The sequence below is a fragment of the Dasypus novemcinctus genome, chromosome 5, assembly GCF_030445035.2.
Source record: "Dasypus novemcinctus isolate mDasNov1 chromosome 5, mDasNov1.1.hap2, whole genome shotgun sequence".
Taxonomy (NCBI): domain Eukaryota; kingdom Metazoa; phylum Chordata; class Mammalia; order Cingulata; family Dasypodidae; genus Dasypus; species Dasypus novemcinctus.
The window spans coordinates 24063143-24079361 of NC_080677.1; the positions used below are offsets into that span (position 1 = coordinate 24063143).

Below are 16219 nucleotides of genomic sequence, written 5' to 3' on the forward strand. Positions count from 1 at the left end.
AGGCAGTTTTACTTTTTATCTTCCAATACTTATGCCTTTATAAAAAGTTTTTACAACAGTTTGAGGTATAATTGACATACATAACTGGTCATATATGAAGCATGCAATTTGATATTCATTTTATTGCTATTTACAGAAATCTAGCTTTTGGCTTCATTGATCTTTCTCTGTTTATTCTATTGATTTCTCCTCTTTTATTTCCTTCCTTCAACTTACTTCGAGTTTACTTTGCTCTTCTCTTGCTTTTTAAGGTGGATGTTTATATCCTTGTTTAAAAACCTTTTTTCTTTTTAAGGAATTTCATATTATAAGTGCCCCACTAGGCACTGCTTTTTTGTATCCCACACATTTAGATATATTTAGTTTTCATTATAATTCATTCTCATTATTTAAAAATTTCTCCTGTAATGTATCTTTATTACCATAAATTTGGAAATTTTCCATTGACAGTTTTATTCCATCTCACCTCATCATATGTATAAACAGGTATTGACCACTCAGCCTTCCAGCTCTATCCAGCTACTTCTTTCTTTTTATGTCCCTTTCATATACACTGAGTCTGCTCAGGAGATTGCAATGCGAGGATATAAATATACGGCAAAATGGACTGCAATCACTTTGTGGATCTGATGGATATATATGGCACATCCACCCTGAACGTAAAGGATGTGCATCTTCTCAAGTGCCCACCACACAGTCACAAAAATTGATATGTTAGAGCACAAAGGAAACATTATTTACATAAAATAGAAATATTACAAATAACACTTTCTGATAACATTGCAAAAACCCTAGAAATTGCAAATAATAACAGCAAAACAGAAAGGTCATTCCCCTATGGAAATTTTAAAAAAACAAAAAACCTTCTAATTATCAAACAACTTGTGTGAAAGGGGAAATACAAACCAAAATTACTTAATTAAAAAAAGCAATGACACTGAAAACATTGCATAACAGAATTTATGGAACCAGAGGAAAATTCATAACACTTGTATCAGTAACAGTGAAAGGATAAAAATCAATAATTTAAAACCACAGCTGAGAAAATTTAAAAAAAGAAAGTTGACCATGGGAAAGCCCAATGAAAAATCAGGAAGATAAAAGTAGAATTGATGAGCTGGTGAATAGAGAAAACAGACTAATTAATAAAATCCCTTTTCGTGAAAAATAGACAAATAGCTAACTTGGTCAAGACAAAAGGGAGAAAGTACAAATATACACAATAAAGAATGACAAAAGGGAAATAAACTTTGAAACCATTTAGAAACATCATGAGACTATATTGAAGATCTCTACGCAAATAAAACTTGATCATTTCTGAGGATATACAGATTACAGAAACTGAGCTCATTTCAGTTGGAAAGCTTAAAAATTTTCCTCAGAAAATACAAAGAAAGTTATTAAGCACCAGGCTCAGGCAGTTTCAGAGGGGGAATTCTACCACACTTAAATTGTTTCAGAGCACTGAGAAATGAAGGAAAACATCCTAATTCTTTTTGTAAAGCAAGTATAATATTGATACCTATATTGGGTATTTATAGCTGCACAACAAGTAACTCTAAAATTTAGCAGCTAATAACAACAAACATTATCTCCCAGGGCCAGATATCTGGGCATGGCTTAACTGCATAGTTCTGGCTCAGGTTCTCTCCTAATGCTGTAATCAGTTCAAGTCTCAAGTAGAGGGTGATCTGCTTCCAAGGTCACCTCAGGGCTGCCGTACAACTTAGCTGCTAGTATCCCCCAGAGTGAGGACAAGAGAGGGAAAGAGCTCACAAGAGAGAGCACCCAAGACTAAACCTAACTTGGTTGTATAATCACTTCTGCTGTATTCTGTTTGTTAGAAGTGAGCCCAACCTACACTGAAGGGGGGAAGGTTTTACATGATGATGTGAATAGCAGTGGGTGGTACCACTGGAGGCCATCTTGTAGGCTGCCTTCCACAATACCTAAATCTGATTAAAAACAGTGCAAAAGCAGAACTCTACACATCAACATCATTCACATATCATGCCTGTATTAGTCAGCTAAAGGAGTGCTACTGCAAAGTACTAGAAATTTGTTGGCATTTATGAAGGATATTTATTTGGGGTAGAAGCTTACGGTCATAAGGTCATAAAGCATAAGTTACTTCCCTCGCTAAAGTCTGTTGCCCCATGTTGGGGTAAGATGATTGTGAGTCCCTGCGAGGGTTCAGCCTTCCTCCTTCTTAAGGCTCTGTGGTCCCAGGTTCTTCCAGTCTCAGTTGTAGGCTGGCATAAGGCTTGTCACTCTCACCAGGGCTCATTTCTTTCTGGCTCAGCTGCTGTGGTCTCTCCACAGGTCAGCTATAGACTATCAGGCTCATCTCTCTTCCCAGGACTGTGTTTATGGAGCACTTTCCCTGCGTATCTGCTTCTGTGTGTCTACTTCTGTGTGAGAGTCTGTTGTATCATCCCAAAGGGGCTGGGACTTGCACTCTAATGATGTGGTTGGATCAGAGCCTAGTCTTTTTATTATTATTTTTTTAATTGATTTTGTAAAAATGTTACATTAAAAAAAAATATATATATATATATGAGGTCCCATTCAGCCCCACCACCCCCACCCCACCACTCCCCCCAGCAACACTCACTCCCCTCATCATGACACATCCATTGTACCCGGCAAGTACATCTCTGGGCATCTCTGCACCTCATGGTCAATGGTCCACATCATGGCCCATACTCTCCCACATTCCATCCAGTGGGCCCTGGGAGGATTGTCTTTACATAATTTAACCTGACATCTCAGCTGAATCTAATAACAATCAAAGGATTATCATGCCAGAGCAACCGCCCAGTTTACAGATATCATCTGTATTTCTTTTTGCAAATCATAAACAATCCCAAACTGTCCTAACCCCTAAGATAAGTGAGAAGAATCTTGGTCAGGGGAGCTCAGACAGATATTTCCAGGGCAGGCCATGTAGATGGTTAAGCCAGGTATAAACCATCAATCTGCATGTCTCTATACAATGTAAACTGGTGGCCCTGGGTGCTCCAGGTGAGTTTCAAACTTTAATTAGCACACTGTAACTCACAACCAACCCATCTTAACCTTATCTTGGCCAAGGATCAGAACCAGACTCTAGCTGTCCCTGGAGATAAGCATAGAGTTAAAAATAAGTTTATTTTACACTACTGGGCAACATTCTAGCATTCATTCAAAGGAGACTGAAGCATATATTTTACAATGGAATATTATTCAGCAGCAAATATGAATGAATTACAATTATACACGGTGTTAACATAAGGATGGCTATTTCCAATAGACAGGCCTGCCTGTTCCCACCCTACAAAGGACAAACAAGTCTTTTAGTGAGAAGGTGATTTATTGCGAGTACTCAAGCAAGGAACTGGGGGAATCTTCCCAAAACCAGTTGAAAATGAAAACGGGAAAAAGGGTTTTTAAAGGGGGAAAAAAAAAGAGACTGTGTAGATGAGAAGGAAAACAAGTTAAAACAACAAAAACTAATGTGTGGGGAGGGTACATGCAATTTCTCAGTCCTGTGTTGTCTCACGTATATTCAACTTGTCCTTGATTTCAGTGGCTAATAAACCACAGTTTAGATATATTTATGGAGGTGCAAGCCTTTCGTGGTTCCTTCCTCTGATTTTGCTTTGAGACATTATCTTATTGCTGTAAGCAAAACTGAGAAGGTCTGGTTAATATCCCTCGGAACTATGTGCAAAGAGTAAATTTCTAAAATTGATAGAAAATGAGCTCAATTAGTTTTAGAATTTTCAAAGCTGCTTAACTGAAGAAATTTCAGCAAGCACATTTTCCAGTTATCAACAGCAACATGGGTGAATCTTAAAAACTTAATATTGAGTAAAACAGGATTTTTAAAAAACTTACATTAGCAAATGAAAACACTTTCTCTATAGCTTCTCTAACACTTCTCAATTTATTTACATTTCAGCAAATTTTAAAGATCTATGAGATATCGGACAAATTAGCTTGCCATAGTTTTGTGGATAATGGTGGAAGAATTAAGATTCTGGGTCAGAAAATAAAGTTTATTATTCACAGCATTATCAGAACCCGGAGTATTAGATTTTTTATGCCAGTTCTCTGAGTCCTAATTTCAACAGGGTGTTGTGAAGAGGAACTAATAATACCTTGCTGTAGTAGTCAGCCAAAAGGGTGCTGATACAAAATACCAGAAAGGGGGTGTTTTTACAAAAAGGGTATTTATTTGGGGTAGAAGCTTGCAGTCACAAGGCCATAAAGAGTAAATTACTTCCCTCACCAAAGTCTGTTGGCACGTGTTGGAACAAGATGGCTGCCAGTCTCTGCAGGAGTTCAGGCTTCCTCTTCCTGGATCTGCAGTCCAGCTTCTTTCTATCTTGGCTGTAGGCTGGGATAAGTCTTGTTGCTCTCCCAGGGTTTGCTCCTCTCCAGGCTCAGCTGCAGTTGTAGGTTCTCAGGCTCTCTCTCTTTCCAGGGCCTCTGCCGTGTCTATGGAGCTGTCTCTATTCCTCTGTGTTCTTCTCTTCTGTATTCACCTCCCAGGGCTCCAGCTTCAAAAACCCAACTTTCTCCTCTGCCAGGTTGTTTTCTCTGTGAGTCCTACTGATGTGGCTCAATCAAAGCTCTAATTATAATTTAATCAAGTAAAAGTGAAACCTCTGATTTTCATACAATCTAATAGGCCCAGAGGTACCAGTTTACAAACACAATCAAATATCTATTTTTGGAATTCATAAATAATACCAAACTGCTACACCTGCATACATATTTGATTGCGTTGTAGGAAAGGACTCTAGATCTTTTTTAATGGCCAGTGAGTACAATGCCCTTTGCTCCAAATGAAACACTGTCTCTATTTTCTAAGGCTGTAAGCAAAACTATACTTTGCTGTGGGGCAGCATTCTTTCTTCCAAAGCTGCTCACTCTAAAACATCTTCAGAATGATGGTCCAGAATAAAGGGTGGTCAGTTCTCATTCTCAAAACGTGTGGACAGATGAGATCCATTGAGGACTATGTTCCAACACAATCTACCTAGTAAAATAGATCACATTGAAGGCTTAATTAGCTTTTTCCTGATTTACTACTGAATTAAATATTTATTGTCTTTTTGTACAAATTCATATTTTATAGTTTTGAGGGTTTTAATATAGTCTACATATAAAATGTGTTACAAAATATTACGATCTTTCAGTTTTCTTTAAGTTATTCACTTAACTGTAATTTGTAGCCATATGGAAATTTATACATTTCCCCCCTTGAGATGGCTCCCTCATCTGTTAGCTTGTTGTTTTTGTTTGTTGTCTACTTGTTGTCTGTTTTGTTTTGTTTTCTCTAAGAGACACCGGGAACCAAACGTGGGACTTCTAGAGGTGGGCACTTAACTCTTTGAGCTGCATCTGCTCCTGCTCATTTGTTTTGCTTGTTGTCTGCTCACTGTTTTTTTCTCATTTTTGCTCATTGTCTGGAAATTTATACATTTTTACTAATCACATTTGCTAGTCATTTTCTTTATAGAATTGGCGTTTTTTGTCTTGCTTAGAAAGCTTTCCCCACCTCAAGATTATAAAATTATTCTACCTTTTAAAATATTTTTGTTTAACTCATTGATCTGCCTAGAATATATTTCAGTATATTGTGTGAAGTAGGAAAACTAATATGTTTCCAAACAGGTGCTTATCCTCCACTTATTTGAATAATCCATCCTTTCTAAGTTGAGTTGTACTATGCTACCTTTATCATAAAAAAACACTATCATGTATGTATGTCTCATTTTGGACTCTCAAATTCTATTTCATTAATCTATTTTTCTACTCATTCAATGATACTAAATTGTTACAACTTTAGAGTATGTTTTTTACTTTACATTTAATTTTCAAAACAGTTCTATGATGTAGGTACTATTATTATTTGCATTGTACACATGAGAATATTGGAATACAAAGAGGTTAAATAGTTTGCTCAAGTCACATAGGTCGGGTATGATAGAACTAGAATTTTGAAACTAGATAATGTGGCTTCAGAGTATGTGCTCTGGATTACTACAGTCCACTCCCTCACAGTTTCACACAGGAAATTCAGCTATAGGAATCTATCTTACAAAGACATATGTACAAGAATGTAAAAAGGTTTTAATTGCATTGGGTGTTAAATTATGACACATTCATACAAGGAAGTCATTGAAAAGAATGAAATGGATTCATGTTTATTGACATAAAGTTGCAGACAAATATAAATCTGTTATACTGAAAAGAGTACTTATGTACATAGAATTTAAAGACTGGAAGGATACACATCAAATTGGTATTAGTGCATTACTGTGGAGACATGGGATGGTAGGATGGTGGAGTATTGGTAATTAAGTGGGTAGTTGAAAATTTTATTGTATGTATCTCTGAATTTTAAAAAATCTGTGATTGTATTTATTTCTAAATGTTAAATATTTTAAAATTATTTTTATTGAGTATAATCCATATACCATAAAATTCCCTTTTAAAAAGTATATTTATTTAGTAGTTTTTAGTATATTCATAAGATTGTACAACTACCACCACTAATTCTAGAACATTTTCATAACCCCCCCAAAAAAACCCATATCTATTAGCGGTCACCCCCCATTCCTGTCCCCATCACCTGGTGATCTCTAAATGAAGGTATTTTGGATAATCTTTTGCTAGTATATAGAAACAAATTGACTTCTGTGTATTGATCTTAATTGTCTATTTAAAAGATCATGCTATCTGCCTATAAAGACAATTTTATTTATTTTTTTCTTTTTAACCTGTAATTCTCTAGAACCTCCAGACCAAAGTTGAATAGAAGTGATAAGAGCAGATGTCCTGGTCTTTTCCCCAACCTTAGCAAGAAGGCCTTCAGTCTTTTATCACAAATTATGATGTTGGCTTTGGGTATTTCAGTGATGTTCTACATTTGGTTCTAGAAGTTCCTTCTATTAAATTGTTGGAGTTTTAAAAACCGTGAATGGGTATCTGATTTTTAAAAATGACTTTCAGCATTTTTTTGAAATAATCATGTGGTTTCTGTCATTATTCAATTGGTAGTCATATTACATTAATTGGTTTTTATATATTAAGCTAGCATAGTGTTCCTAGGCCACGCTGTGTAATACTTTCTCTATGTTACTGGTTTTGGTTTGCTATTATTTTGTTAAGGAATTTTTAGTATCTATGGTAATGAGAGATTTACCACACTTAAAAAAAATTATTTACCCCCTTCCCCTCCCCCTTTCCCCACCCTGCTGTTTTTGCTGTCTGTGTTCATTCGCTGTGTGATCTTCTCTATCTGTTTTTCTTTTTGTCTTCTCTTCTCATCTTTCTCCTCTAGAATTCACCAGGATTCAATCCTAGGGACCTCTGGTGTGGAGAGAGGTTCCCCGTCAGCTGTGCCACCTCAGTTCCTGGTTTCTGCTGTGCTTCACCTTGATTCTCCCCTTTGTCTCTCTTTTTTTTTGTTGTGTCATCATCTTGCTGCATGACTCACTTGCACAGGCATTGGCTCACCACGTGGGCACTGGCTCTCCACGTGGGCACTCGCATGGGCACCGGCTCACTGTGTGGGCACTCACGGAGGCACTTGGCTTACTGCACAGGCCCTCAGCTACCACATGGGTACTTGGCTTGCCGAGAGGGCACTCAGCTTGCCATGGGCACTGGCTCACCACAGAGGCATACTTTTTCTTCTTTGTCACCAGGAGGTCCCAGGGATAGGCAGAAGCTCTATCACTTGAGCCACATCCGCTTCCCAGATTTACCACTCCTGTTAAACCTAGTGCTGAAGGTTCTAGTAAATGCAATAAGGCAAACAAAGGAAGTTGACAGTTCTTTTCTTTCAACAATTGACAAATGTCATCCTGGCCTTAACTGTCAGTTGAGTTGTTTTTGGCATGCTGTTTTCAATATTTTTTCTTTTATACTTTGCCTATGATGTGTGTTGGTATGGATTTCTTTGGATTTATCTTGTTTGTGTTTCATGCAGCATGTTGAATCTGTAGGTGTGTATCTTTGAAAATGTCAGCCATTATTTCTTGAATAATTTTTTAGCCTGCTCTCTTTCTTTTTTCCTTCCAGAAGTCAAATGACATGAATGTTAGGTCTTTTGTTATAGTCTCACAGCCCTGAGGCTCTGTTCATTTTTTATCAGTCTGTTTCTTTCTCTTAAAAGTGGTAATTTCTGTTTTTTATCTTCCTGTTCACTGAATCTTTCCTCTGTCCCTTCCATTCTGCTTCTGCTTTTGAACCCATTCCCTTGAGTTTTAAAAATATTGTATTGTGTTTTTTTGAGTTATTGACTTTTTCAGCTCTGAAATTTCCATTTGGGTCTTCTTTATATCTTCTACTTCTTTGCTGAGACTTTAATTTCTTTTCTCAGATTTTCTGCTTTTCATTTGTTTCAAATATGTTCCATAAATGCTTATTGAAGTATTTTCATGCTTGTTGCTTTTAAATCTTTGTAAGGTAATTCTAATGTTTATGGCATCTCAGCATTGGAATCTTTTTTTTTTTCTTACTCAGTTTGAGATCTTTCTGATTATTGGTATCATGAGTGATTTTTAAATGAAACCGGACATTTAGAATATTGTGTTATAAAAGACTCTGGATCTTATTTAAGTCTTTTATATTATTGGCTTCCTTTGATACCACACCAGCAAAGGAAGAGGAGTGGCCCAATCTTGTAACTGCCAGGTGGGGTGGAAGCACAGGTTCCTCCTCAGCCGCCTTTGATAAACAAGGGGGTTCTTCATTATTGCTGGCGGGATGGGAATTACAATGAACTCTGTAGTCTCCGCTGACACTGTGGTGCCAATGACCTCCTTACCACTGGGCACCAGTGAAAGTTTTGACTTTCCAGTAGGCCTCCTTTGTCATCATCCCAGTGGGGAAATAAAGGGGTCTCTTCTTATTGCTGAGTGGGACTGGAAGTCCAAGTTCCCTACATGGTCTCCAGTGATACTGTGGGAGGTAGTAGCTTCCTACTTGGTCTTCTGTGACACATTCAGCTGTGTCGTCTGGGGTTCTGGGGTATCCCATTAAAGCCTGGGAAGGGTGAAAGTTTAGGCAATCCTTCTGACCTTTGTTTGCATGGGAAGGTTTGAGGCCACCATTTTTTTCTATGGTGCTTGTTTGGAGTAATGTGATTATTGACTAAGTTTTATTGCTGCTAGGTTGCCCCTTCCTAGTCTTTTGGCTAGAGAGAGCAGGTTTTTATCAGTACTTTTTGTGCCTGTACCCCCTGGCATTTCTGAGTTGCCAGTATATTTAGTTCCAATTCTGAGATGTAGAAGGCAAAATGAAAACCCAGCATACTCACTACCCTGTTGTTCCATTGGTCCCAAGGAACCCTAGGTAGTCAGGCTTCTTCTCTTCACTTTTGAGTCTTCTTTTGTTTGATATATACATAATGTCCGAGGTTTTTAGTTGTTGTACTTAGCAGAAGGAATAAGGAAAAGTAGATCTATTCCATATTCCAAGTAGGAGAAGCTTATATTTCTTTAATATTTATATATTATTTTTTTCATTTTCATCCAATTCAGGTTATTTTCTAATTTCCTATGTGATTTTTTTTCTTTGACCCATTGGTTATTTAAAATTGTGCTATTTCCAAGTATTGGGAGCTTTCCAAGATGTGTTGCTGTTTTTGATTTCTGCATGTTTTTAAAATGCAATTTATAATAGTAACAATTGTATGAAAGTAACAAATTGACTCCAATGAAGAAGCAGTTTTCTGTACTAATTTTCCCTATAACCCAGTTTATACCACAGTAGCAGTCTTCTGTTTCTGTTCTTATTTCTTCTTATGGTTATTTCCATAACCCTGGTATAAATGCAAAACACAAAGGAACAAAACTGGAGTTGAGTTATTCTTTGTATATAAGATTAGGATTTAGCTTATTACACTACCCTCGTTTCTACCAGTGATTGATTATTATAATTTTTAGTTCTTTTTGTTACTTTTGAAACATTAAATTATATTGTAGAATCTCTTTTCCTGATTCCATTAATTTCTAACAGTTTGGTCTTGAAGACTTTAGCCTCATTTATTTTTCTTTTTACTTTTTCAACAATATTTATTGAGTTATTAATAGGTACAACCTTCAGTTTCCATAACTTATGGAAAAGTAATTCTGGTAATTCATTTGTTTTTAAAAACTATAAAATTCAACAAGGATTTGATCTCAGTCTTATTTTCATATTGTATATTGTGACAGTTTGAAATTCTTTTGTGAATTCCCAAAAGAAAAAGATTATGTTTTTGAACTAATCCATTCCTGTGGATGTGGAGCCCTTTTAATTGGACTTTGTCAGCAAGGCATGACACAGGTTGGGTTTCTGCCCTCTTTCTGGGCTTAGTATAAATAGAGACACAGAGGAAAAGACACATAGGAAAAGGAGGCTCTGTCATTTTGACCTGGCCATGTGAGAGAGAGGACCCCAGTTTGCTTACAGCTGCAGAAAGACAGAGAAGCCCTGAGAGGCTGAGAGAGGTCCCAGAGCCTGGAATCAGCAGAGCACAGAGGCATGGAAAGAGGCTCCCCAGAGGTTGGGCCCAATGAGCAGCTCAAGGCTGAGGAGACAAACCTTGCCATATGCCTGATCATTATGTGGCAGGACGCCAGGATAACTAGTAGCTGTATTTGGTGAGGAAGCATCTCTAATGATGCCTTTATTTGGACATTCCTTGGCCTCAGAACTGTAAGCTGTTACCCCAAATAAAATTTCCATTATAAAAGTCAACCCATTTCTGTTACTTTGCATTGGCTGCCCTTTGGCAAATTAAGGCACATATATATAATATAGGGAAGATCTAGGTTCACCTACAACCCTATGCTGAAGTGAATGTCCATACATGCTTTATATTCATGAGGAGACTGATTCCTTATCCAAAGCTAAAAATATAAGTTTGGAATAATATGTCTTGAGAAGGCAAAAGCTTTTAAGGCTTACTGTATGCCAGCACTTTATAAATATGCTCTAGTTTCGTCATACTCTTGCAATATGGTTATAAACCTCCTTTACAGATGGGCTGATTGAGGTTCAGATGTAAGTGATTACTTAAGGCTATAAAAACCATAACTTGGCAGACTCAGAATTTGAGATTAATTCTCACTGCAAATCTGTGCTTTCCTTACCATATCAAGCTGAATTCCAGAAAGGAATCTAGTCCTAGATTTACCATGTAACTTAAGTGCAGTGATTTTTGTATATGTGTGATAAATACTCAAGATTTGGAATTATAAATTTCAGCAGGATGTCAGTTTCTTTAAAAATAAAGTGATAAAGTGGTAAATAAATCCATACTTACTGGACATGGAAAGATATTTATAATGTTGTTTAGTGATATAATACTACATCTCTAAAATGGTTTTGCTCTGTAATAGTGAGTAACTCTATCTACATGCTTTTTTATATGCCTAGGGAAAGGACCAGAAGGATGATCACCAATGTGGTTTGCTCTAGGTGATTCTGACTTTCTCATTTGAACTCTATTTTTGACTGTTTGATCTTGAATTGTTTTTACAAAAGCTATACCGTTTTTTTTTTTAATCTTGTAGGTATGAGTTTTTTTATTTATAATTTTCTGTTAGTTTTCTCTTAAAGATTTGAAAAGTGGATTGTGGAATGGGAAGAAATGGTTAGTTAAATATTCTGCTTGGTCATCGTTTAATGGGCACAAGTGCTATTTCATATGCAATTTTAAAAAATATTTTTCAGACTTAAAAATTCAAGAAACTGAGTAGTCATGAAATAATTCTGTAAATCTTTGTATTTTGCTATTCATCATCATATTTTAATTATATACTTTTTTAGCTGATTTTATGGCTACTGTTATATTGCAAAGTTGATTACAAGACTATATACAGAGGTTGATCACAACATCTATTTTTTTTTTTTTTAAGATTTATTTATTTATTTAATTTCCCCCCCCTCCCCTGGTTGTCTGTTCTTGGTGTCTATTTGCTGCGTCTTGTTTCTTTGTCTGCTTTTTTGTTTCTTTGTCCGCTTCTGTTGTCGTCAGCGGCACGGGAAGTGTGGGCGGCGCCATTCCTGGGCAGGCTGCTCTTTCTTTTCACGCTGGGTGGCTTTCCTCACAGGCGCACTCCTTGCGCGTGGGGCTCCCCCACGTGGGGGACACCCTTGCATGGCACGGCACTCCTTGCGCGCATCAGCACTGCGCATGGCCAGCTCCACACGGGTCAAGGAGGCCCTGGGGTTTGAACCGCGGACCTCCCATATGGTAGACGGACGCCCTAACCACTGGGCCAAAGTCCGTTTCCCAACATCTATTTTTGTAGATGTGAATTACTCAATACCCTGCTTCAGTTTATAATGTATATGTATAATGGCAGTTTTTTACAAATCAATTTTATTGATACATGTTAATAAAACATACAATTGATCCAAAGTGTACAATCAATGATATTTGGTATAATCACAGTTGTGTGTTCATCACTTCAATCATTATTTTTTAATACTTTTAAAAAATACTTTACATTACATAAATGTTACATAAAAAATATAGGGGATTCCCATATGCCCCACTCCCTAACCCTCCCATACTTTCCCACATTAACATCCTTGATTAGTTTGGTACATTTGTTAAAATTGATGAACACATATTGGAGCATTGCCACTAAGTATAGATTATTGTTACATTATAGTTTACACTCTGTCCCTGCACAATTTTGTAAGTTATGACAAAATATATAATGGCCTGTATCCATCATCGCAACATCATTCAGGACAATTCCAGTGTCCCAAAAATGCCCCCATATTAAACATCTGCTCTTCCCTCACCCTCCCCTCAGAACCTCTGGTGGCCACTGCCTCCACATGAATGATAAAAATTCTTCCATTGCTAGAGTAACAATAAATCTTTAGTAGAATACCAATAAGTCTACTCTAGTCCATCATTCATTCCCCAGTCCTGAGGATTCTGGGATGGTGATGCCCACTCCACCTCTAATTGAGAGGGGTCTCAGATCTCATGGGGCAGATGGATGGAACTATCTTGCTTGCAGATGCAGACACTCTCTGTTCTTTGGGATGGGCATTGTCCCTCATCATCTCCTCGTTAGTTGCCCTGGGTAAGTCCAATGAACTGGAGAGTAAGTGTTGCAACTCTATAAATGGTATTTTAAAATGACTATATCCTAAGCAAAATGATTTAAATAAATTTGTCAGAAGTTATGTGAAAGCAGTCCTAATAAAATGTTATTCTGGAAAAATTATTATGAAGAGACTGGGTTTTACTTCATTATCTTTTTCTTTTTATCTTTTATAGGTATTCATATCCTTCTGGTATCGCATGTACACGGGAATAATGAATTTATTTGGTTTAGAAACTAAGACCTGCTGGAACGTCACCAGAATAGAACCACTTAATGAAATTCAAAGCTGTGAAGGCATGTTTCTTCCAAAAATGCTGCTGTATTTTCATTAATGTTTTCATAAACATTTTATAATGTTTAGTCTCAATTTTAGAATTATCTGTAAACTACTATAATTTTTTTCTTTGAAACATCCTAGAACTTATTCACCTAAACAAATATTGAACCATTTAAGATGGTTTTCTGAGAAGGCTCCATACTTAAATATTTGGGTAATGATTTGGAATTTAATTTGAGCATATTAATACTCAAATATATTAATACCTCAGTGTGAGGCAACCCTATATATATATGTCATTCATTCTTTCATTGTCAGAATGATAAGATAAAAAAAGTTCTGGAGCTAGCTTGAATATATAAATTTTCAGATGTAGATTAAACAATCAAATATCTATTTTCAATATTTATTGTATTAATTTGGCAATGTAATCATATTTTAAAATTCAGATATAAAATAGATTGATTTAAAAATATTGAATTTTTATACCCTCAGTCTATGAACAGTTTTAATTAAACTCTATATGCCATATTCTACATTGATATCTTTGTTGAAGGATCAATTTTGGAATCATTTAACAGTTTTCCAGGATATGTAATAGTTACTTTTATTTAAGATACTTGCAGTTCAGTACTTTTTGAATTCAGGTATGATGTGATTGATCCCTTGAAACTCTTACGCCAAGCACAAATGTGTATTTGTATAACATTTTCATGATCATTGTTTCTTTATCTCTTCATGTTTTCCACAACATTGTTACTTACTATTTTTTTCACAAATGTATTTTTACAGACTTTTTACAATGACATTCAATTCTTGGAATATATAATGATTTTGTATTTCATTTTTTACTGATTACCTCAGATAATCTCATAATCTCTATAACACGTGAAATAATATTGACAGAGGTTGTTTGAGAGGCAATTATACAGAAGAGAAACCTCTTCTGAGGGATAAAATAGCCTAATATAGGGGCATATGTGGTATGTTTTAAGTTCCTACTAAGTGACAGGTTAGTGTTTGGCCCTTGGGGAACAGACTTGAACTTCGTAGCCAGGGCCTTACCCTCATAGAGTTTATGCTCTCAGAGGGGTATTGACAGTTAGGACTATGATGGATAAGATAAATAAGATACAGGTTGCCGAAGGTAGGGGTAAGGGAGGATAAATGTTTTGAGACTAGGGACTAGCATATTCAAAGGTCCTAAGGTAAAAGGGAACTGAAAGAAGGCTAGAATTCCTGAAACAGAGAAATAGAGAAAAATGGCATGTAATGATGCTGGAAATGTAAGCAAGGGTGATCACATAGGGCCATACACTGGTTAAAGATTGTTTATTCCTAGAGGAATTTTAATAGATTTACATTTTATAAACATTATTTTGGCAATTGTGTAGGGAAAATATTGGTAGAGCATAAAAATGCATCGGGGCAGCCCAGTGGAAGGCTGTTGTACACTCAGTAGCCATTACAGGAAGGGTAACAGGGAAGTACATGGATTTGAGCAAAGTAGAATTGATAGGAGAGGTGAGGGAGAGTGAAGTTTCTGGCTTCAATAATTGTGTACCTTTCAGTGGTAAGAAACATATGAAGAACAGCAGGTTCAAATTGCTGTTTGATTTTCTTTGAGTTGCCTATGAGTCCTCAATATGGAGATGTCAAGTGGATACCTGGAAAGATCAGAAGAAAGATTTGCTCTGAAGTTTGACTGGAATGATATGTATATGAATAATAACTAGAGCCATGGAAGAGGTAGCATTGGTTAAGGAGTATGTGCAGAGAGAAAAGAAGAGGGCATGTGACAGTCTAAGGCACTCCAAAATGAAGGGGTACATAAAGGAAGAAAAGTTACTGGAACAGACTGAAAAGGAATGGTCAGAAGTGGACAGACTTCAGGACAGGCTACAGATCATGGCTCTATCAGTTATAGCTAGATAACTTTTGGCAAGCTACTTAACCTTTCTGTGTTCAGGTTTTTCAGCCATTAATAAAAAATATTTTTATGCCATGTAATCTCAAAGATTTGTTCTGAGAATTATGTGAGCAGATGATTGAAAATCATCTAGGAAGTGCTACATGTACATACTCATATACACACACACATACACTATCTTATATATGTGATATATTAAAGTTCTAGCTAAACATAATAATAGTCAAATAACTAGATCATCTCATACAGACTAATGCTGCTCCTTGAGGTCAGGCATCATATTTTACTCATCCTAGAGCCTAGCAAAAGATAAAAATAATGAATTGGATTTTTTTCTTGTTAAGTCATAAATTTAACAGACAGTTCCAGATACTAAATAAATGTGAAGCCCCCCAAAATCATTGCAATATAAATATCTATATGGGTGGAAATATTACATAGAGCAGCAATCTGAAAAGCAAATGCTTTCAGGAAATTCATGGGCTTTTGATTATGAAGCACTGAGATAATTTCACCTAAATGCTTTATGGTTATTTATTCACTAATTACCAAATAATCTCTATCTTTTCTAAGGATTGGGAGACCCTGCTTGCTTTTATGTTGGTGTTATTTTTGTTTTAAATGGACTAATGATGGGATTGTTCTACCTATATGGTGCATACCTGAGGTAAGACTACTGTATTAAAAGATCTTTGGTGGGCTTCTAAGGCCTGGCTCACATTTGCTGTTAGATGAAAATGACAACTAATGAGATTAGTTGATTTATAGTCATAGAGTTTATAGATGTATTTGATTTTTCAGACGTTTAACCAACATTATGTGACCAGAGTCTGGAGATGTCCCTAAAATAGTATCTTGAAGGCCTACCTTTTATCCTTGTGAGACTGTTTTTTT

General features: G+C 36.3%; 1 protein-coding gene across 1 annotated transcript in view; it reads left to right on the forward strand.

Annotated features, from left to right (window-relative positions):
• The window catches only part of DPY19L2 (dpy-19 like 2), a 132317-nt gene that overhangs the window by 9842 nt on the left and 106256 nt on the right, over positions 1–16219 (forward strand). The window contains exons 5-6 of the mRNA XM_058296781.1: positions 13292–13412; positions 15899–15992. Of these exons, the coding sequence (XP_058152764.1) occupies positions 13292–13412; positions 15899–15992 (215 nt within the window). The remainder of the gene's footprint in view (positions 1–13291; positions 13413–15898; positions 15993–16219) is intronic.